Below are 25099 nucleotides of genomic sequence, written 5' to 3'. Positions count from 1 at the left end.
TTTAAATGCCACTTCAATATTGATTAATGTCTTTACAACACTTTTCTTTAATGCTGGAGGAGGATACATGATAGAGGAAACTCATACATTTTTTGCTGACACCCCTAGCTCCCAGGAAACTGTGGGATATAGTGCTGGACATGACGTTACCTTGGGTACATGACAGTCAGCACCTAACCAGGCTCTGTTTCACAGGCCTAGGTGGCGTTCTGTTTAAGTCCTTGGGTAAGATATGAACTTGTGGTAATTGGGGCAACTGTGGCAAACATTTCCACTGTTCTTTTCTTCCCAGTCTCGTTTGACTCTATTAGTGTTGATTTTTAATTAAAATAATACTTTGAAGATGGTGGGCTTATTAGGAAATATTGTAGTGTTATGGTGTCTAAGTGTCTGACTGACAGGGCCTAGGAGCGACTACATCAGAAAGGTACTTTTTTACTTTTTTTCCTTGCAGAGTTCTAGGCAGAGTCTGGCGCTGGAGTTGGCTATCATGCCCAAGTCTGTCACCTTTTTTTGTTTGAAACAGCAAGGGTAAGATGAACTGCAGGGTCAGATGGACTGTTTTGGATCAAATAGTCCAGTCATGCTACCACTTCTTTTCTTTTTCTTTTTTGTTGCATTGATGTTGAAAAGATTGGCATAACCTACATTTGTCTGAAGATGTGTTACCTTGCTGGACCAGTTCCTTAATTAATGTAATATAAACAACATAATTTATCAGGAATAAAATAGTCCATCTTGCCTTCATTCATTTTACCCAAGTAGCAATAAAAATCAGTTAATTTACTAAAAATGATATATCAATACTCATAAACTATTTCTTTAAAAATGCATATATACTTCTCAAAGTTTTTTTATATATTTTATTCATGGCAAAACTTGAATTGTTTACCTTATGATTATTAGCTATAATTTAATGGGGAAAAATCCATACATGTCAGTTTACAATTATATTTCTGCTGCAAATTAAGTAAACTGAATTCCATTTTTCCCTGTTCATAATAATTAAGCACAAGAGGAGGTCATGTGCTACAAATTGTCTCATTAGGCTCTAAATTGGCATTAATAATTATGCAAATTACCATACAATGTGTGGCGCCCCCTCCATTCTTTAGTGCCATGAGCAGGCAACTCCAGCAATGCATTATAATCTATCTTTATCTACTTTATGCATAACAGTCTAATATTGTCATTGCTGCTCTATCAAGTTAAATGTGTGGCACAGCCACCCATGTTTATCTGAAATTGTGGGCTAATTATAGAGATGGGAGATGTTTTCTTTTATCTGAGAAATTGCTAAACAAGACTTTATTACAATAGAAGTGGCAGAAGTTAAGGTTCTTATAGTTTTGGGGAGTTGAAATACTCTGCTTTGTATTTGCTTTTTTCAGCAGCAACATATTTTTCTTTCATCAAAAAAAGTTTTTATGAACTGCTTAATTAATCTTTAAATGCTTTGAAGAAAAAGCACAGTAGACAGGCTACAGTAAGTATTATTATTAACTTAGAGGCTCAAGCCTGCTGTGAGGTTTTTTTTTAGTATAAAGCTTCTTTTGACAATCCAGTTCCAATTACTGCTTTTGCTTCTTGTTTTCTATTGTCATGAAACAAAAAAAAATAAAAATAAGATTGTACATTATCTCATGCCAAAACTGCGCTTTGAGTCCCATTACTATATTTTGTTTCCCACAGTCCCCAAATCTGTCTTGTAGTGTACTCAGTCCCTATTTTCCATTTCAGTTGTGTTTGTTTGTACAAGCAATATGTAAGCCTGTAGCTTAAAGATTTTTTGTGCAGTGATTCTGTTCTTAACACTGTGACAAAAAAAGTGCCAAACGCTTGCGGATTGTTTTCTGTGCACTGGTTTCACCTTTCTCCCCTAATTTCCATTAGGTTCTGAGCTTATGCCCAAAGCCCTCTCCACCAGGATAGTGGGAGGCATTTGGTGGTTTTTCACACTTATCATCATTTCCTCGTACACTGCTAACCTAGCCGCCTTTCTGACAGTGGAGCGCATGGAATCTCCCATTGATTCAGCTGATGATTTAGCCAAGCAGACAAAGATAGAGTATGGCGCAGTGGAAGATGGAGCAACCATGACTTTCTTCAAGGTAGGCCCTTTATGTTCTGATTGGAAAAAATGCTGAAACATGATTCTGAAAGCAAAAAGACCTTGAATTAAGCCTGCTGAGCAGAGATATAATATGTGAGATGATTCCCACTGCAATCGAACCCATTTAGAAAAATTACATTTTTGTGTGTTTGCAAGAGAGCAAAAGAAACATCTTGTTCATACATAAACTTTCTCATGAAAGTAAAAAAGGAAGTTTCCATTTCTTGAAATTTTCTCCTGAAAATAAAAAAGCAGGGCTTTGGATCCGCTTAGATATTTCTGAGGATTTTTCCTCAGAATGCTGAGTGCATTGTAATGGAGTAAGTCAAGAATACTGATGTGAGGAGAATCGCTCAGGCGAATCTCCCATTGCTGGATCTGAGTGTGAGTTTTGCTTGAATAGGGATTTCACGATCAGGTCAATAATTTTATCAGAGTTAATTATGTATCTATCTGTCTAACTTCAGATATCTAGATGCTGATACTGCAGTCTTCACTCTCGCAGCTGGACTGGGCAAATCGTATGGACATTGCATTTCTGAGAACCTTTCAAATTGAATTTTGACTAGCTCGGATTCATATAACATCTCCTTGCCCTCTGCCTTGTGACTAGGGTGATTCAACAGACAATATAATGTGCTAATTTTTAGCTACATTGAAGCCTGATTAGAGATAGAAGAAATGCCGCTTCTCCCGCTCCACCAATTAACTAGGTTGGCACAAATTAGCATTAAGTATATATCGTGGCCCTTCAGATTTGACAGCACAAGAGGTTCCTATGGCTCCCCAGTGCAGGGACATACTCCAGACCTGGAAAATGCATCATATCTGGAGTTCCTTAGCTAGCATAATTATCACTTAACAGCCATTACATACTACTATAACATAGAAAAGCCCTGAGGCTTTCTTGTGTTACACTAAGACTGAGGGTGTGGCCAGAGATCTGGGCAGTGCCAAGGGTGAGTTAAAGGCACCTTTACATCCCTTTACTCAGCTGCATAGAGTAAAAGTTTCACCATTTATTCAGCTGAAAGAGCTAAGAAATCATTATCTAATCTTATGGTAGTGATACGTATATAAGTAAGTACAGTAAAAGATTTTTTTACTTTGGGCAGCTCACCGCAAGCAGCGACCTGTCCCTGCTGCTCCTAGGCATAGGCGCGGTTAGGTGGCTCTGCATGCTGCCTCCACCCTGCCCCAAGCGCTGGGTCTGCAGCTCCCATTGACCGCGAACCACGACCAATGGGAACTGTGGGGAGGGTGCCTGCGGGCAGAGGCAGCACACATGCCAGATAAAAAAGCTTTTACTGTACATACTTTCTGTATTCTCACATTCAACTTTCACCTGGAAAATAAGAATTGATTAAATTTCAGTGACTGAGGACTTTGTAAGCTTGTTATCTCAGAGGCTGGGTTAGGAAGGTTCAGAATAGTTTCCACTGAGATTTTTTTTCAAAAGGATCTGAGGAAAAAGTGGGAGTGTGCTAATAAAGTTTGTGGATGACACAAAGCTGGGAGGTATTGCCAATTGCCAGAAAAGGACGGAGTTATCGAACAGGAAGATCTGGATGACCTTGTAAACTGGAGTAATAGTAATAGGATGAAATTTAATAGTGAAAAGTGCAAGGTCATGTATTTAGGGATTAATAACAAGAATTTTTATTATAAGCTAGGGACGCATCAGTTGGAAGTAACAGAGGAGAAGAAGGACCTCGGAGTATTGGTTGATCACAGGATGACTATGAGCCACCAATGTGATATGGCCGTGAAAAAAGCTAATGTGGTCTTGGGATGCATTAGGCGAGGTATTTCCAGTGGTGAGAAGAAGGTGTTAGTACCATTATACATGGCACTGGGAAGACCTCATTTGGGATACTGTGTGCAGTTCTGGTCTCCCACGTTTAAGAAGGATGAATTCAAACTGGCACAGGTACAAAGAAGGGCTACTAGGTTGATCCGAGGAATGGAAAACCTGTCTTATGAAAGGATACTCAAAGAGCTTGGCTTGTTTAGCCTAACCAAAAGAAGGCTGAGGGGAGATATGATTGCTCTCTATAAATATATTAGAGGGATAAATACCAGGGAGGGAGAAGAATTATTTAGCTCATTACCAATGTGGACACAAGAACAAATGGATATAAACTGGCCATCAGGAAGTTTAGACTTGAAATTAGATGAAGGTTTCTCATCATCAGAGGAGTGAAGTTCTGGAACAGCCTTCCAAGGGGAGCAGTGGGGGCAAAAGACATATCTGGCTTCCAGACTAATCTTGATAAGTTTATGGAGTGGATGGTATGACAATTAATTGATCTTTCATTATTAGTGTTAAATGTGCCCAATGGCCTGTGATGGGATGTTAGATGGAGTGGGATCTGAATTACTACAGAGAATTCTTTCTTGGGTGTCTGGCTGGTGAGTCTTGCCCACATGCTCAGGGTTTAGCTGATCACCAGATTTGGGGTTGGGAAGGAATTTTCTTCCAGGGCAGATTGGCAGAGGCCCTGGGGGTTTTTCGCCTTCCTCTTCAGCGTGGGGCGCGGATCACTTTCTGGAGGATTCTCTGTACCTTGAAGTCTTTAAACCATGATTTGAGGACTTCAGTAGCTCAGACATAGGTTAGGGGTTTGTTACAGGAGTGGGTGGGTGAGATTCCGTGGCCTGTGATGTGCAGGAGGTCAGACTAGACGATCATAATGGTCCCTTCTGACCTAAAAATCTATGATTCTATGAAATTGATGGAAGTAACTAATCCATTAGAACTTCTTTTATGACAGGAAATATGTGTAGCAATCCAATAAAACAACATTCAGAAAAAGTTTAAAAACTGAGATTTTTAAAGTACAACATGATTAAAGTCCCAGGACATAAAGATGACACAAGGTATTTATTGTATTACCAGAAAACACTACCGGACTTCAATGTCTTTTTTGTTTGGCAGAAGACTTTGATCTTATACTCCTCAGATTGGAAGGCTGGACTCTAAAATATTGACAGGTTTCAGAGCAGCAGCCGTGTTAGTCTGTATTTGCAAAAAGAACAGGAGTACTTGTGGCGAAGAAGTGGGCAGTAGCCCACGAAAGCTTATGCTCTAATAAATTTGTTAGTCTCTAAGGTGCCACAAGTACTCCTGTGCTTTTTTCTAAAACATTAGGAGACAGTTTTTACCTAGCAGTATCTTTGACTCCAGTTGCCAGCATCGTTTTTCTCTGTCCTTAACTTTTTTCTTTATTGAAAAAAATTCTCCATGACACCTTCCTTTCTTCTCCAGACACTATTTCTCCTTCTTGCTTTTTTGTTTCCTCCTATCTCTTCTCTGCATATTTTCCCCAATATATACTGCTCTTATACACACTATCTTTCTCATCTTCTCTTGTGCTTCTGTGTGTTGTTCCTCTGTTTGAATATGTATCCTGTTTTGTTTCTGATCCTTCTCACATTCCTTCCTTTATTTCTTTGTGTCTGCCGCTATGTTGCCTCCAAGAACAGAACATTTACAGTCAGTAGAGCAATGACTGCATCTCTTGCATGGAAATGCATTCCCTTCAGTGGCACATAGAAGTTTGAAATGTACTAGACTTGACTGCACACAACAGAAACATAGCATCAGAAAGCACAATTTTGTAGTGCTTCTAGTACATTTTTATTGAATTCACCACTTCAGCAAGGGTGAACAAGGAAAGTGAAGTCAGAGCACAGAACTCAGTTGTTAAATTTAGGGTAAAATTCTGCTCTCAATTACACTGGTGTAAATACATTTATTGGAGTCAATGTGGATTTACAACATTGTATCTAAAGTGGTGCTTAGTTTGTGCCAGGGCTTGATAGGGCTGAGACCTAGCAACTTTAGGCTTGGCAGTTCATAGCCCCGGCACCTCTGGGGTTGCTGCATCAATTATGAAAGTACAAAAATTATGTGAGCCTTGCACCTCTTTCATTACAAATTAAGCACTGATCTAAAGGCAAAGTATTTTGCAGTGAATATACGTGTAGAACCCAGTGACTCTGTTGAGAGCATCAGTCGAACTCTTCCTAACACTTTTGTGATCATTTGTTGCTGTTTTATCTAAATATTATCAGTTAATTAGTATCATGTTATACGTGGTACTGAGGAGCTAAGCTTAAAAGCAGTTTAAGAATTCACACAGTTTGGTTACTTGAAGCTGAAAGACTTATGAAAGGAAAGGAGCTTGGAAAGTGGGGTATAGTTTTAAATACACAGCATTAGAACTGCCCATTGATGTTGCACTAGTACTACCAATAGAGGAAATATGGAGCTCAGCTGGAAGGGATAAATGAAAACTCCACAATCTCAGTTGATTAACCCAATATCCATTAGTCTCTTCCTTGAGGAAGTAAGAGTTTCCTTGATACATGTGCTGTTGGTTGCAGTTGAGTATATAAGGAAGAAATTTTAGTACTCAGATGTATGTGGCATAAAAAACAAAATCTAACACTGGACTACATTCTTTCCCACTTACACCAACAGAACCTCCTTGACAAATCTGATGGTTGACTAGGTGGAAATGATCATAATCTAATTTCATTCATTTTGAGCTAACAGAATATAGTTCCATATGGTAGAATATATATATATACTTGTTGATCTGTGAGGACGGGCCAGCTGCCAAAGGTTGCCGATCCCTGTCTTACACTGATTGTGAAATGGTTTCTATACCATCAGTAACGAGAGAGGATGTTAAACAGAAACTATTCAAGTTAAACCTTTTTTTTTAAATCTGCAGGATCAGAGGAGTATTAAAAGAACTGGCCAAGAAAGTCTTTGAATAATTAATGTTGAGTTTTAATAAAATCTTGGAACACAGGTGAAGTTCCAGAGGACTGGAATAAAGCTAGTGCTGTGCCAATATTTAAAAAGGGTAAATAGGATGAACCAAGAAACTATAGGCTTGTTAGCCTGACATTAATCCTGGACAAAATCATAGAAAGGCAGATGTTGGATATAATCAATAAATAGCTAAAACATGGTAACATAATTAATGGTAATCAACATGATTTTATGAGAAATAGGTCATGTCAAATAAACCTGAAATTATTTTTGATGAGAATACAAGTTTGATTGATAAAGGTGGTTGTGTTGCAATAATAAAGTTAGACTTCTATAAGTCTTAGTTTCAAATAACATTATGATATAATAGCACTATACGAAATCGACATAGCCCATAATAAATGGATTAAAAATGGTTAACTAATACATTTCAAAAAGTAACTGTACATGGGAATCACCCAGTGGTGATGGTTCTAGTGGGGTCCCAGCAGGCTCTCTTCTCAGTCCAATGCTATTCAATATTTTTATCAATGATCTGGAAGAAAATATAAAAAATATTGCTGGTAAAATTTGCAGATTACACAAAATTGATGGAGTGGTAAATAATAATGGGGACGGGTCAATTTTACAAATTGATCTAGATCACTTGGTAAGGTGGGTGCATTTGAACAGCATCTGTTTTAACACAGCAAATGCAAGGTCATACATCTAAAATAATGTAGGTCACACTTAAAAATGGTGATTGTATCATGAAAAGCAGTCTCTGAAAAGGAGTCAGAGGTCACGGTAGATAACCAGTTGAACAGGAGCTTATAGTGCGATACTGAGGCTAAAAGACCAATGCATCCTTGCATCTATAAACAAGAGAATATCAAGTAGAAGGAGGGAGGGAGTATTTATCTCTGTATATGGCTTTAGTGAGACTGTTGCTGGAATATTGTGTCTGGTTCTGGTGTTCACATTTCAGAAAGGATATTGACAAATTGGGGAGGGATCAGGAATGGGCTATAATAATGATCTGAGGTATGAAAAACATGCCTTATAGTGAGAGATTGAGCTTCTTTAATCTAGTTTATTGACAAGAAGGGTAGGAGGTGACTTGATTGCGGTTTATAAATTCCTGCATGGAAAAGAGATTTTTGACAGAAGGGGGCTTTTTAGTTTAGCAGAAGATAGCATAACAAGATTCAATGGCTGGAAGCTGAAGCTAGACAAATAGAGACTGGAAATAAGGTACACATTATGGTACTTAACCATTGGAACAACTAATCTCAAGGTGTGATGGATTCTCCTCCCCTTTCAACTTTAAGTCAAGACTGAATATATTTGGAAAAGATAGGCTATAGGTGAAATAAGCTATGGGTTTGATGCAGGGATGACTATGTGAGGATCTTTGGCCTGTGTTATGCAGGAGGTCAGACTAGAGCTGATATTAAATTCTATGAAAATATGGTTTCAGCAGAAATGCACAAATATGACAAATATGAAGGTATAATTTGATTCAGCGCGTGTGTGTTTCTCTCTCATTATAGCAAGATAAAGCTGCTGACTATATTGAGCACAACTGTGGCATTATGTTAGCATGAAATAAAAGCTCCAGATGGTTTCTTAATGTTAAATGAAAATATGAAATCCTGGTAATAGCTATTAGCTCCAATCACAGTGAAGCACAGTAGCAGCCCAGAGATTGACAGTAATTTCAGCATCAAGTATTGGTATAAAAGCTCATTGAAATCTTCCTTTTAATATCTTTGGAACCCAGCCAATTTTGGAGGAGCTAGCATAGAAGAACATTATGTCTATGTCTAGAAGAAGAGACTAAACCAGGAACACACACACATATTGGCTGGAGGATTTAAACTTACTAGAGACAAGATACAAAAGATGAGAGTGCTGGGATGGGTAGACTTCACCAACTAGGCCCCAGGGAACATGCTCATGTGAGCTCAGCTTCCTGAAATCCACCGTTGGAAGGAAGAGGAAGGGTGCTAGGATTTATATCAGCATGATGTCCTCAGAGCCTGTAATTGTGCAGCATAATTAACCATAGTGGATGAGGGAGACTCAGGAGACGTAGATTCTGTTCCTGGCTCTGGCACTGTGTTTCTGTGTGACTTTCAGCAAGTGATTTCATATCTGTATGTCCCCATTTCCTGTCTTGTACACATTTCCTGTGCCAGTGCACTGTAAATTGTTAAAGGCAGGGACTTCCTCTTTCTCTGTGTTTGTACAGCTCCTAGCACATGGGACCCATTGTTTCAGCACTTTCAGGCTCTGCTGCAATACAAATAACAACAAACAAGAGGGTTTTTATTCAGCCTGTCTTCCTCTATCTAACTTCATAAGTTAATGCCAGTACTTCCATCCCAGGAATTTTTGAATTTTTAGCTTTTTAGGAGGTAGATCTATATGATAGCCCCATTTTACTGAGAGGGAAACTGAGACACTGAGTGATTACATGTCTTGTACAAGATCACACAGCAAGTTAGTGGCAGACTGGGAATGAATCCTAGTCCTGACTTCGAGTCCTGTGCATTAGTTAGAAGACCATCCTTCTCCAATTTGTCTCTACAGAGGGCACGTCTACACTGCAATTAGACACCTGTGGCTGACCTATGCCAGTTGACTCAGGCTCGTAGGATCCTAGAACTTGGGCTCCAGCCAGAATCCGTAAATCTACAGTGCAATTAAACAGTCCCATGATCTGAGCCCTGCGAGCCTGAGTCAACTGACACAGACCAGCTGCTAGTTTTTAATTGCAGTGTAGACATACCCAGAGTTTCTTTTCCCTTTCCTCTCCTTCCCAAACTTTCTACCCCATCTCTAGTTTTCTTCAAGATTGTCTCTCTCTCCTCATTCTGACCCTCTTTCCATAATGATCCATTCTCCCCTCCATGCTTCCCCTCTTAATTCATTTCTCTCCCTGAATTTCTTCTTAATCCTTCTTGTTCTATATCCCTCCCTCGTGGCTGTTTCTTGGGGGTGGAATGTGCTGCTGCTCGGGACCAGAGATCAGCAGTGCTGGTTACCTCCTTCTTTCTAATTCCTCCTGGACTGGGCTGCACTCACAGTTACAGAGGGACCAAAGGAGCCATGAAAAGTGGGAGGGAGAGGAAGTTTTGGCTGCTCAGAAGCATCTAGAAGCCAGAAAAAGAAGCCTGTAGCCTGGCTTAGAGTGACATTTCAGTTGGCATGATTTGAGAGAGTGACAGAAGGGGCAAGTGTGTAAATGTCATTCCAGATGAGTAACACATGTATGTAATCAGTATTGGTGCCTGTGGGTTTTTCCAAATAATTATTTACTGAATAATTCCAATATTGCACGATATAACTGAGAAGTGGAAAAGAACTTTTGGTTATCTGGCCATTCTCACCTGACAGTGTGAGATTGTTCTGTAAGGAATATTTTCTATTCTTTTGTTTGTATATCATGCCATCTCTGCCTAATGTGGCTTCCTCCTTTTCCATTGGAAGGCTAGCCCTGGTATAAAAAATTTAAGGGTTGAGAAATTTTCATAATACTACCCTTTCCTGTTCTTAATTTCCACTTTGTACAGTGGGCACACTTAAAAAATCTCTTCTTAGCTCTGGAGAGCATAGCAGTTCTGGCAGCATTCCCTTTTATCTGTATAGGAAATATCAATTAGGGTGACCAGATGTCCCATTTTTAAAGGGACAGTCCCCTTTTTTGTGACTTTTTCTTATATAGGCACCTGTCACCCCACACCCCCTGTCCCGTTTTATCACAGTTGCTATCTGGTCACCCTAATATCAATGGAACTGGTATTCATCAAAACTGTTTTTTGTCAGAAAATTGGATTTTTGACTAAATGACATTTTCCACAAAAAATGTCTGCTTTCCATGTCAATGAAATACTAAAAACCCAATGCTTTGGGGTTGAAATCAAAACATTTCCATTTAAACTGGTGTCGTAGTGCCTCATGGAAGTTGTCGTTCAGGCGGCTTATGCTCCAAGTCTCTATAGGTTCAACATCTTCCATGATGCACCATTTGTGCCATCTTGTTAAGGTTCTTCATAGCATCCCTGATTGTGATGCATCATGGGAGATATGGTCTGGCCAGAGAGCCTGACCAATACAGAAGGATGGCAGTGCAAGGCATCTGAACTACAACTCCCAAGAGACACCAGAACACCACTTTGAAAAAAAAAATCAATTTTCAGTAAAAATATGTTGCCAAAAAAGCTGAAATTTTCATGGGGAAAATTCTATTTTCCTACCATCTCTACTGGTAAGAGCTCTAAAAGTGGAATGTACTTTAAGTGCACACATTATTAATGGCTATACACTCTCATACCAGCACAAACAATTACTGTTTTCCTTGGCTTTATAGATAGTTGGTTTATAATAATGAGGACACATGCATTAGTTAGGGAGGATTTATCCAGGCCTGTTCAGATTTTCATATAATTTGATTCTTCTAAACCACTTTTCCCACCTTTATTTGAATTGTTTTTATGATTTGGGAGCAATTTTTCATTCCCATTTAGCTGACATTTCATACTGTGCTGCAATTAGCAGGTGCAAAATTAAGTTAACATTTAACTGTTATCCTTTAACTGGAAGTCCAAATAAGGCAATCAGCAATTTATATAAAAGTTCAGTCTCAGCTATTTTAAAAACAATAAACATTTTACGTATTTTGTTTTCAATTTGATCTTTGGACATTTGATCTTTGCACATTTCTTCCAAACAGGAAGAAAGAGAATGTCACTACTTTGCCTCCAACAGACCTCCCTAACATTTTTGTCTGTTTACTAATTCTTTTTATTAACAGTATGTGGCTGCTGTACTCTGTATATGGGCCAGTCTAAATTCTGTTCCTGTCTTTTCATGTGGTGTCCATACCAGTATGGAACAGGGGAAATGCCTCTAGGCAAAGCTGCTCAACTCTGAGAAGTGACCTCTGTTCTAGAATCAAAATAATTCTTGCCTTGATGCACTATTAGGGTTTGCAGGGATTTCCATAGAGCAGAGTTCTGGCAACAACTGATTCCATAACATCCCTGAAAAGCCATGCCAGTGCAGTCATGCATGCCTGATCCTGAAGCCTCACTGCAATCTGCTACTCCTCTGACAGCTTGCTTGTAGGCCCAATGAATGAAGCTGTGGCTACAGTTCCAGATACAAGGAAGAATTATTTCTTGCAGCCCTGCTCATTTAAAACAACAACAACAACAACAACAACAGGGAGCATGAGAATTAAGGTGGCTTTCTGACATCTTGAATCTCCATCCCCATATTTTGGGGCTGTCGGGGGCCTGTAGGGTCTGCTGCCGTGGCCAAGACTAGCCAGAGCATAGTAGGGCTCCATCCAAGCTTCCTTCCCCAGGCCATGCACCCCTGCATAGTCATTGCACTGTGGGCTGTAAAGAGATGCTTTGCTGGCTCTAAGACATCTAAACAGGCACCTACAATAGAACTTTTCCCCAATGGGCAGCTCTGATGCCTTTACAGCCTCTTTAAACTGCTGGAGTGGGGCAAGTGTGCTGTGGGGCAATGGAGAAGTGATTCCTTCTTATTCTTCATCTTTTCCTGTCTCCAAATACAATACTTAACCTGATATTATACATAGCAGTAATGTATTTAAATGTGATCTCCATGAAATACACATCACTTTCCAGCACAGACAGGATTAATCGCTCACAATAATTACAATAAATAAATAAAATACTTATCACATAAACAGTTGAATAGATTCACTACTAGCTATTTTTAAGAGGATGTGGTGGGGAGGAACCCAAAACAAATAAAAAGTTAACATTAGGAAAAATCTCCTCTGTATTGACTTCATCTGAATCAATATTTCCACAGCTTAAGTACCATCTGTTTCCTTCTTATCCTGAAATATTCATGGGGGAAGGAATTATAGGTTGCTCTTCACAGAGAACTCTCATTTTAGCAAAACTGACTAGTCCAAAGTCTTACCTAATAGCCATGGGTGTCTCCCACCATCAAAGAATAATAGAATTGTAATCAGCATAGAATTAAAATAACAATTCTTAGATGATATTAGTGTCAATTTCCAAACTTTCTTTTCATACTAATAGGGACCCATTCTCCAAGTACATTATTATAGAGTATCTATAAGGAAATATCTGCACCACAAATTTCAGCATGGGTAGACATGCTTTAAGCTAGCTAGTAACAATAGCAATGAAGACGCGGTGGCAGGTACCCTGGTACAGTACACATTCAGAGTCTCATGGGCTTGTACTGGGGTGGCTAGCCCATGCTACCACATCCTCACTACTACATCCTCATTTTCCAGTTATCTGTACCAGCTACATGAAAGATAGCATGGGTGTGCATTACACACTGATGCACCCCAGAGCCAGAATCCCAAAACACAAGGAAATCGAAGCAAGACATGCAGTTAGGTGGTCAATTGAAACACATATTAACCATGAACCAGTTATGTCAGCAGCAGTCTGAACAAAACAACAATCCAAATGGTCTGTATTTTCAGCAGCAGTCCCTGAGTGACTGCACACACCTAGTGCTATGAACACACACACATACAGACACAGGAACTGGAACACTTGAGTCCTGGGAGCAGCAACCGGGAGCAGGAAGCAATAGGGAGGAAGGCAACACACACACACGTCATCACAGTATGCCTACCCATGCTGTAATTACACCTTCATTTGTGATGTAACATACACTGGGTGGTGGTGGTCCTCCTAAGGGTATGGGACATCATAAAACAGCACGACTGTAACCTCTGTTTTAATTTACCTCAATTGCTGCATGCTAAAGCTTAAAAAAAAAAGTATGCCATCCATCATTTAATTTGTTGACTGTGATTAGTTAGACCTGGAAGTACAAGAGACTAACAAATCAAAAAGTGATATCTCCAGAGAAAGACTGATGACAAATTGTCACCTGGTTTAGCCCTAATCAGCACTTCTCTGGATCTTGTAGTCAAGAGTCCTTGCCCTAAATGTTGTTTCTTTGCTAGCTAGCTCAAGATAGGAAGTGCGATCATAACGTAATACTCATGAACTCATGACAGCTGTTGGCAGATCTTGGAGAGGCAAGAAAAAGCGCTTCTGTCTTGTTAAGGGGAATATGTAGGTATAGGTACTCCTGAGAACAGGCAAAGTAGGAGCTTTGTTAAACTCTGTTTTGAGTCAGCTACAGTTTAATCTTTACCTGCTGCTGTAAACTGGCACAGAACACATCTGTCAGTAGACTTTCTGAAGGAAGTGGGTACAAGTGCCTGGGCACTGTGCATGTGTTTGGGAAGTGGAAGGTGGGTTGTTGAATAGTGCTGTAATTGCTGGTATTTCTGCAGTGCAAACTGGTCTCTGAGGATGGGATAGTTTTCTAGTGTAGACTTTTGTGTTACACTAATAGGTCTTAGTGCCATTCTGTTATCCCACCCCCCTCCTCCTCACCTGCAATGTTTCCTCAAGGTTCTCTAGTTGACTGAGCCACATGTAAAAGGAAAACTGGACTGTACATACTGATAAGAGCCGATGGGCAAGAGAGTTTACTCATCACCATATCCTCACTCAACTTAACCTCCCAATTGCCATGCAACATTCATTCCATACATTTAATGTGAGAACTTCCTAAATTCCTTTTCTCTCTTTGGAAGTGTTCTGGTGCTCTTTAACCACTGAGGGAGAGGGCAAGAATATTGTCCACACTGTCCCCATTCTTCTTCTTTCCTTTTCAGCTTTTTTCCCTTTTTCTCTGTCCTCCAACAATGAGTGAGGGAAGAAAGGGAATAGGACTAGAACCACAGAGAATACTTGTATAATAGGCACTTTCCTAGTTGAGGGTTTATTTGGGAAATTGGGAATGTATCTATTGGGAACATTACCTGCTCTCAAAATGGAAGATAAAACACTGAGTTTAGCATTGTTTTTTCAAAGCAAATAGATCAGTCTCTGGGTAACCAACCTAAAGATTGAAAATTTGATCTATGTCTCAGTCTGGCTCTGACTCAGGAACCGTGCTCCGGAATGAACTGTCTCTTGGCTCAACCAGTCTGCTGCATGGTGTGATCCTACTGTATGAGCAGCCCTCAGAGTCAGAGCCTGCCCACTGAAGCCACTTGAGAGCCTCTATTCATTAGGAGGGATGAACTTCTGGTTCTGCCTTGTCAGTTTATATATGATACTGCTGAGGTGTTGTCCAACTGCATTAGCATTGTTTTGTGTGTAAGAAATGTTTTCAGTGCCAGCATTGTCCTGCTCACCACCTTGAATCCTATAACACTGGTACATTTCCTTCTGGTTTTAATCAATTGTCTGAACAGAATGCTTGTCGAGATATGTTACCTACCCTTTTGAAGATGCATTTATGGTGATAATCACACAAGCTGGCTCTGACATGGATACCCTTTTTAGCAGATTTCAGTATTTATCCATTAATTCAGATAGTATTTAACTGTATTTTCGGTGCTTAACTTGGACCATACAGATTCCTGATATTTCAGAAAATTTTGTTGTGAGTCCTATCATCTGAAGACATGCACGAAGCCTCACTCAGATAATTATCTGTACGAGGCTATCAGACCAAACAGGTGCAAGTTTTTTCCTTTTCCTTTTGTACAAATACACATGGTCCTTTTTCTACTCTTTCCCAAGGAGGGAGTCAAATGTTATAGCTCCTAAGTGATAAAATTCAGCAAGGAATGTAGTGATTTCTTTTATACTTGCTAGCAGCTACTGGATATTGATTTGTCTTTTTTTTTTTTTTTTTTTGGAAGTGACTTCCCAAATGTCATTGTCAACCAGTTCAGAGCAGGTATTAAGTAAATTTTGTTGTTGTTTTCTTAAGGTTGTAACTCCTTGTGGTCATGGGGAGAGTGAAAGATTTTGTGCAGCATATATTAGTGTAAGTGATGCTGGTTTTCCGATATGGGAATATGCATCATGCAAATCAATTAATGCCAAGTAATCCCCTTGATCAACTACTGTGATATACGACCACAATGCAACCATCTTGAAATGCTTGCATTTGATTAATTCATTCAGTCGTTTGAGGAGTGAACTTGCCTGACCCTTCAGGGTCTATAAAACATAGGAAATACAGCTGCAGATCTTTTGATGATCTGACATTAGAATTATGGTTTTGATGTCTAAAGATGGTCTCTGATAAGGCAGAGAGTTTCTCTCTTTTTTAGGTGCAGGAGACATTTACGTTCCTTACCTTAAAGAGAATCTTCCAAAGCTTTAAGAAATATCAGTATGAGGTGACTGACAGAAGCCTCTTGTCCTGTGTAATCTGTGCACATTTTCTGACACAGAAAGACAGCCTCATCCCTAAAGGAACTTTCTGTGAGAGGAGAATAGCATCAAACATTTCCAATGATTTGATGGGATGGTCATATAGATCTCTCTCTCTCTGCCTTATCTGGCAAAGAAGCTCCAAGAATAGTGCCTGTTGTACATGGACTTTTAACTAATCTACCCGGAGATTTATCCCCCCTTCCACTCCCTACAGTTGAACTGCTGAAGCTTTTCTCTTGGCTGTAGGGAAGCAACAATGTTGTTTATTTATTTTATGGTTGTATCTAGCTGTTCTCAAGCAGCTTGTGTTCCTTGATAGCTAGAGGCACTAAACTTAGTTTATTATGGATGCAAAAACCTGTGTCCAGTATTTTAGTCAAAAAACTTGTGTTGTTATGAAATTATAAGAGTCACTTTGCGGTAATGGAAATTACACATGCAGCTGCATCACACAAGGCATCTTTAATAAGAAATTAAGAACATTTAGATTTTGAACTTTTTCCAAATTAAAAAGGTTTACAATTTCCTGATCTTTTCATTTATCAACTCAGTCTTTACTTAGCTCCTTAAGTCAGCTCACAATGGCATTGGAGACATGAGGATTGAATGGACTTTGTGGAGACGCACTCTGAGGTGTCCTACCCCTTGGGCAGAGTTGTGTCAATTTCCTTATCATACGAATCTAATATTTCTTAATTTGAATTTATTTTCTAGGTTATCAGTTCAATTTCTAAATGTCTTACCTTACCATTATTGGTATTTTCAGTTAGTATTACGCCTGTTCATCTTTATCTTCATACCTTCAATTTTCCATCCACTGGAACTTCAAGTTTTTAGACTTAATATTGATTCCTGCCATTGTTGTCTGAATCATGTTAGGCTTTTATCACTCTGCCCTGAAGTTCCTGTTAAATCTGACATCACTTGAAAAGTTAAAGCTATACCATCTATCAATGTAAAACCAACAGTATACTGACCTTGACTTACAGCTCTTAAGAGCAAAAAATATGATTTATTTTTGAGATGCTAATGGTACATTTATCTTTGCTGGGACTGGTGACAGTTCGAAGTATTAAGAGTCTGACTATTGCTTTAGTTTTAGGTTTATAATTGGAATGACATCTAATTCATCTGATACAATACAACCTCACTCTTCTCATAGAATATCAGGGTTGGAAAGGACCTCAGGAGATCATCTAGTCCAACCCCCTGCTCAAAGCAGGACCAATCCCCAGACAAATTTTTGCCCCAGATCCCTAAATGGCCCCCTCAAGGATTGAACTCACAACCCTGGGTTTAGCAGGCCAATGCTCAAACCACTGTCAGAATACAACCTTTTGTTCGTTATAGCCAGGGATTCGTTATAGTGAAAGGACAATCAAAACCAACGATAAACTGCTGGAGTAAGTTAATGAAGTCACCTTGAATAAAGGTGTTAGCTAAATTAACTAATTATTATAATTAATAATAATAAAAACTAAGGCTACAAGTTGCCAGGGAGGGAGATTTTAGGTGACCTCTGTGATTTCAGTCTCAGGTAGAGGGGCTCCGGTTGTCAGTCCCTGCAGCAGCCAGGTTCCAGGCTCCCAGCTGACCACCCCCACAGCATCTGGGCACCCAGCTATCAGTCCCCACAGCAGCAGGACTCCCAGCTGTCAGCCCCCAAAGTTGCACCACCACTGGGGCTTCAGCTTCAACCCGGATTGTGGCCCACTCCTTAGTTTTTGCTCTTGGACTCAACCCTGGATAGAAATTGTGCAAACATGTGCAATATCCTTTTTTTTTTTTTTTTTTTTTTTTTTTAAACTGTACCGAACTGTAGTTGGGATCCAGGAACTGGGTTCACTAAAGGCGGAGGTTTGTAATGAAGGGTGTTATAGCAAAGGTGTACTGTATTACTAAAATTACATTTGAATAACAAAAGTAATACTATGTAGCTTTTCATCAGTAGATCTCAAAGCGCTTTACAAAGGTAGCATTATCTCCATTCTATAGATGGGGAAACTGAGGCACAAATAGGCAAATTGATTTGCCCAAGGGCACCCAGTAGATTAGTGGCCGAATTGGGATTAGACTTTAGGTGTCTTGAGTCTGAGTGCAGTGTTCTGTCCACTAGGCCACAATGCCTCCCAGCTGAGAAAAGCAAGACAGCAACCACTTTTCCGTAAAAACAATTTAGAATACTTAACAAGTGCTTTTAGCCAGTTTAATGATATTATTGCAATTCTTTGTTTTTCTGGTGTCCTGGTCTACTGTATATCAAGACTACAAATTATTCAAAATGCAGCATATATTTTAATGGGAATATAGGGGTCACAACTACAGCTAGTCAAGAATTTTCCATCACAATTATTTGCTGAAAGAAAATGCAGTTTCTGCTAAATTAAAACTTTCCTTGACAATATTTATTTCAATTTCCCAAATATGTTTTGATTTTCTGTCTGGGAAATTGAAATGAAATATTTTGTTTCAGGTGGGATCGACCTGAATTAGTCTATATCAGATTGTTTAACTCACCCAAAATATCTTGTTTCAAATCAATCCAACACTGAATTGTATTTCTCAGCTGTGGAATATTGCCGCATGGGAGTTGCTGTTTGAGTCTCTGTTCTCTCTTATATACTGGGCTCTGTGGCCAGAATACATCTCCCATGATTCAACACAGACTTTCTTCTGGTGGAGCAGAGTGGTGCATCATTGGAGTCACGTGGCTGCAAGTGCATCATGTGTGATACACAGATGTAGGCTAGCCACAGAGCCTGGCCTATTGGGAGAATGGAGGCAGCAATCAATCTGAACTCTGACTCCCATAAGGCAAAGCAATACAATAGGGGAATGGACTTTAATGTTGAACTGACTTGAAACTAAGAGTCAGTTCAACACACTGAAATGAAACATTGGGATGTCAAAATGTTTCATTTCAATTGAAAATTTTGAAACAAATGTTTCCTCATTTCCCAATCATAACTGATCTATGTCTCTGACTCAGGAACCATGCTCCAGGATGAACTGTCTCTTGACTCAACCAGTCTGCTCTGCAGTGTGACCCTGCTATATGAGTAGCCTTTGTAGTCGGATCCTTCAGAAATTCCCTTCCATGAAAAATTTCAATATTTCAACATTTCAGCGAATTCAGGATGAAAAAAAATGTTGAAATATTGGTATTTCCCATGGGTTAGAAATTCAATTTGTTCTGATCTAGTCAAATAAATTATATTACAATGACTTTTCAAGTCTGTACCCTATGCAAATTCTTTTATTTTAAAGTGCTTCTTTTGACTTTTAAGGCTCTGAAGGTATACTTGGCTGAACTCCTTGTGCAGTATATTCCTAACCTGTCACAGTAGACTCAAGCAGCTCAATATTTAATCAGTCGTGTGTAATGTGTTAAAACAGTGGGAGCCAAACCTTTTACCAGCTATGGCTCTTGCTACTGTTATTGTCATTTTAAATAAACAAATTGTGTTTAAAAGTAGAATAAAGAACTAAATTCACCAAGACATTCACAGGTTCTGTTAGGCTAAGCATCCACAAGTTTGAATGCTTATCTGAGCTAACCAGACTTCTTGGGTTTGCAAGTTTGAATCTTATCCTGAAAACACTTAACACATATGAGTAACCTTACTTGTGAGTTGTCCTGCTGAAGCATGTCTTTGGAGGATCAGGCCTCTGAGCTAGAAATTTCATAAGAACAGGTTACAGATAGAGAGACACACTGAGGGGATAAGGGCAAGGGGGATAGGACGTGGAGTCCATATGCACATAAAAACAAGAGAGAGGGAAAACAATAATAACCATATTTTGCAACATTTCAGTTCTGGATTGAATTGAAATTTTGTGCTATGTGCATGTGTCATATTTTAATAGGACAAGTTTGGTCATTTCTATTAAGAACCATTATTATTAACTAGGGCTGTCGAGTGATTAAAAAAATTCATCTCGATTAATCGTGTGATTAATCATGCTGTTAAACAATAATAGATTACCATTTATTTAAATATTTTTGGATGTTTTCTACATGTTCAGATATATTTATTTCAATTACACAGAATACAAAGTAAACAGTGCTCACTTTATTTTTATTTTTGATTACAAATATTTGAACTGTAAAAAACAAAAGAAATAGTTTTTTTCAATTTGCTTAACACAAGTACTGTAGTGCAATCTCTTTATCATGAAAGTTGAACTTACAAATGTAGAATTATGTACAAAAATAACTGCATTCAAAAATAAAACAATGTAAAACTTTAGAGGCTACAGGTCCACTCAGTTGTACTTCAGCCAATTGCTCAGACAAACAAATTAGGTTACAATTTTCAGGAGATGTTGCTGCCCACTTCTTGTTTACAATGTCACCTGAAAGTGAGAACAGGTGTTCGCATGGCACTGTTGTAGCCGGCATCGCAAGATATTTATGTGCCAGACACGCTAAAGATTCATAATTCCCTTCATCCTTCAACCACCATTCTAGGGGACATGCGTCCATGCTGATAACGAGTTCTGCTCGATAACTGTCCAAAGCAGTGTGGACAGATGCATTTCTATTTTCATCATCAGATGCATCAACAACTGGCTGAAAAAGAAGTAGGACTGAGTGGACATGTAGACTCTAAAGCAGCGGTTCTCAAACTGTGGGTCAGGACCCCAAAGTGGGTCATGACCCCATTTTAATAGGGTCGCTAGGGCTGGCATTAGACTTGCTGGGGCCTGAGGCTTCGGCTTTGGCCCTCCCACCTGGGGTGGCAAGGCTCGGGCAGGCTCAGGCTTTGGTCCCCCTTCTGGTCATGTAGTAATTTTTGTTGTCAGAAGCAAGGTACAATGAAGTTTGAGAACCACTGCAAAGTTTTACATTGTTTTGTTTTTGAGTGCAGTTATGTAACAAAAAGAAAAATCAACATTTGTAAGTTACACGATAAAAAGATTGCACTACTGTACTTGTATGAGGTGAATTGAAAAAAAATTCTTTGTTTATCATTTTTACAGAGCAAATATTGGTAATAAAAATAATATAAAGTGACCACTGTATACTTCATATTCTATGTTGCAAAAGAAATCAAAATATTTGAAAATGTAGAAAAACCATCCAATAATATTTAATACAATTCAGTTGGTATTCTATTGTTAAACAATGCGATTAATCGTGTTTAATTTTTTTGAGTTAATCGCATGAATTAACTGTGATTAATCAAAAGTTCTATTATTAACCAGAAAACCAGTAATGGTGAAAGCATTGCATTGCAAAACTAAACACAGAAGAACTAAAAGGAAGCATATATCCATGATTTTGCTCTGCCCATGTGATCCCATCTGCTTGATGGTATTAAGAGCTTGAATACATTTATCTTCCACCAGCAGGGTAGATGTAGCTATGTCATTCGCTGCATAGCTTTTTTTTTTTTTTTTGCGCTTTTTATCAGTTCAATGATTTTTTTTATTAGATTAAATTAAGGTGACAGGTGCAGATTTTTGATATGTGCACTACTAATGTAACACAGTTTGCATATTTTTTTTGGAAGCATATAGTAAGCTTGATATTTTTAGGGGCCAGATCCTGTAAACTGAAGGATACAGTCCAGCAAATTGGTCAAATGAATTATTAAAAGCAGGAGAGGAATTAATCAAGAGAAGCTGAAAAATCTAAGGATGTGTACAGCCTAACACTTTAAAATATCCCCACCCTCTTTCCAGCTATGAATAGAGCATTTTGTTTCCCAAAACTGCTATGTCATTTAAGTTGCAGCTATTCAATCATTGTGACATTTAGTGTCAGTGATTTCATTTGCTAGGAGAAGGACCATTATTTAAAACAGATCCTCTGGGTTAAAGACAGCAACAACAAATATAATCAAAGGAATGAATTTCATAATAGTTTGTACACTAGTTTTTAAAATTTCACTTGGGAAGCTTTAAAGCAAAACAAAACATTACTATTATTATATTTTCTTAGCAACTATAATGGGAAATCAATTTGGACTGTATTGTGAAAAGAAATACAAAAAAGGGAGAAATACATAGCAGCAGGAGAGAGAAAAAATATATATTAAACATTTATATTTTCACTATAGGAAAATCAAATCCTCCTCAAAAATGTATAATTAATTTCTATTATTTTTTTGTATATTTGCAGTACAATTAAAGATGGGCGAACTGATTTGGTAAAACTAAGAACCCACTGAAATATACCTTAATAACTGCTCATATCTAGAACAAACCAAACCTTTTGGAAGGTGCTGAACTACTCTCTTTCATTATATTCCATTTTCACAAACCTTTTAAATTCCAGATTACAGGCTGAGACTGAAGAGAAAATAACTGAAATCCCTGAGAGAGACTGTTTTTGAGTTACTCTAGGCTGTGGCCTGACGGTAGAGAGAGAAGGGGGGCAGCCAGGGCTACAGTGGGGCACTACCATGCGGCCCCTCCCGCGGCGCCGCGCCGCCTGCCGGGAGGGTTCCGCTCCGGTCGGCGTGGAGGAAAGGACGAGGACTGCCCTGCCGGGCTTGCTGCAGGGCGCTCCCATCCTCCGCACCACCGTCCCCTACGGGGCAGCCGGAGCAGAACAACAACAACAAAAAAAAGCGGCCGTGCCGCCCTAGGATTGGGCGGAATGCCGCCTCGTTCAATCTGCCGCCCCAAGCACCAGCTTGCTCGGCTGGTGCCTGGAGCCAGCCCTGGACAGTAGGAAGTATTATTTTTTTGTAATTAATCATTGAAAGACTGGTTGTAAAATATACGGTGGAGTAGTACCTGAATAGTAGATCAGTTCCAAATACATAATATAACCCTGCCCTGTTACAATTTAAGGGCATTGATTCTGATTTCACTTACAGAGATTTAATGCTGGTGTAACTTTACTCACTTTAATGTATTGAATTAACCTTGATTTACAATGTCATGAATACCAGAATTAGGCTCTAAAAGCATAACTGAAAGCAAACTGTACAAGTCAAGCATGATTATTTGTAGAATGAAATGTGGCTGTTTGAGTTTGTAATACCTGAAATCTCATAAAAACAATCCATTCTTTGTTTTTTTTTCAAGACAGATTTTGTAAATTCAGCAGGTTTGACTAAGATTAAAATGTTTATCCAAACAGAACCAAAATGCCAGACCAATCAAAATACCAGTGAAGTTCACAAATTCTGAACTAAAGCATTCTATAATTGTCCTTCATTTTAGTGCAAGGACAATGAGCTTTGTGATGTTGGTGCATATCACAACATTGTAGAAGGTTTGCCAGGACTATTTACTTCATTTTTATTCTCCTGCTGCAATACTTTTCTTTGTAAAAAGTACATTAGAATAATCTAATGAAATATATAATGAGTTTAGTTCTTAAGAGAGATGTGCCAACTTTTTTTTTTAATAACAAAGAATTCTGGTTTGACGTCTGTATTATATAAAGAAAAAAATACTGGATGCTGGGATATAGCGGTTCACTATTATGCATTTAAGAGAGATTTAAAATAGTAAGTTTATTGATGAATCACATAGTGTAATAAGTGATTTTTAGGGTCATTTCTAAAGAGAACTGGATCAGCTCTTTGCATTTTATTATGGATATTATACATAAGATATGGAATATCTGATTTATTTGATTTACAAATTCAAAACCAAATCTGCATTAAATATTTGCATCATTTCACATAGGCAGAGGTTTAGCACAAAAGGAACAAACACTCTTGCCCTCCAGCATACACACTTTATTATACATAAGATGACTACATGTTTATCTCCATAATTTGCATACAGACTTTCTCATGAAGGTATAGGAAACAAACTGCTATTTTACTACATTCCCTTTGTGAAAAAGGAAATGGTGCCATTGAATGGAATTGCCTCATCAGGCACTCTAGTTTTCATCATGCCAAGTTGCAGCGATCAATGGGGAAACAGCAGATGTGAAGGTTAGTTGGCATCAAAGAATATGAGTGGAAGACTTTCCTATGGGAAAGAAATTGCTTCATTACACTTTATCTATACTAAGAATATTGGTTCTATCAAGCTGTCAGAAAATTAGAATATGATGGGTTTTATTACCCAGCTCTGCAAGAGTGAATCCAATAGTTAAAAAGTTAGAGATAACTCTCCATTTTGGGAATTACAATAAGTGATTAGGACTTTAGTATATTTAAACTAGAATTCTGCAACTTCTTTTGACTCTGATTAGAGTAGATTCAGTAGAATGTCTGGGGTACAGAAGTCTGATCTCTGAGTGATCGTTACAGCCTCAATATGTGTAAATGCCACATTTGTGGTATTTTAATTGAGGACTAAAACAATATCGTTGCCTGAAATGAAGAATTTAGAAGCACAGTGGCATCAGCCCTCCAGAGCATTAATGTTTAAAGACTTCTGCTTCTCAAATATCATTACTTTGTGTTTTGTTTTTAATATACTTTTTGGCATCGTTTGTCCAGTTAGGAATTGCAGCTGCAGAACTGAGAGTCTCACTACCATCAATCAAGAGGGAACTCTTTAGAGAGATTGTCCCATAGGGAGTGGGAAAATGTGAAAGTCAGTTAATAGAGTGATGTTGAGCTGGCACATCAAGTCACTGGCTAATGGATAATAGTTGTCAGTGTGGGAGTTTACAGCCACTGATAGTGTTAGGCTGCCTTTCTGTGGGTGCTACAAAAGGGGGACAAGTATGAGCTCTAAAAGGTAGAAAATAGGGAGGAAAATATTTATTGACATTAGCCATGTGGTGCCTTTTACATACTGGAGAATTATGCTTTGTTTTCAAGAAGGCAAGCTCAAGGTTTCCACAGCTTTCTGCTTGAACAGGGTTATTTAGATAAAAACAAAGCATCTTAAATCACCATGGTTCCGTTTTTGTCTAAATACATTTAACTGTTTCCACTAAAATATTGGCAGAATTCTCTCTTCAAATACATATTCTAAATAAAAAACATTGAATCATAGAAACGTAGG

The 25099-nt window shown here is 38.6% G+C and overlaps 1 protein-coding gene across 3 annotated transcripts in view; it reads left to right on the top strand.

Moving 5' to 3' along the window:
- Positions 1-25099, top strand: part of GRIK2 (glutamate ionotropic receptor kainate type subunit 2) — a 584433-nt gene that overhangs the window by 457752 nt on the left and 101582 nt on the right. For all 3 annotated transcript variants that reach the window (XM_054023645.1, XM_054023644.1, XM_054023647.1), the window contains exon 14: positions 1894-2111. In XM_054023645.1, the coding sequence (XP_053879620.1) occupies positions 1894-2111 (218 nt within the window). The remainder of the gene's footprint in view (positions 1-1893; positions 2112-25099) is intronic.

The sequence above is a fragment of the Malaclemys terrapin genome, chromosome 3, assembly GCF_027887155.1.
Source record: "Malaclemys terrapin pileata isolate rMalTer1 chromosome 3, rMalTer1.hap1, whole genome shotgun sequence".
Lineage (NCBI taxonomy): Eukaryota > Metazoa > Chordata > Testudines > Emydidae > Malaclemys > Malaclemys terrapin.
Note: the sequence above shows the minus strand (reverse complement) of the source record. Positions and strands in the feature narration are given on the sequence as shown.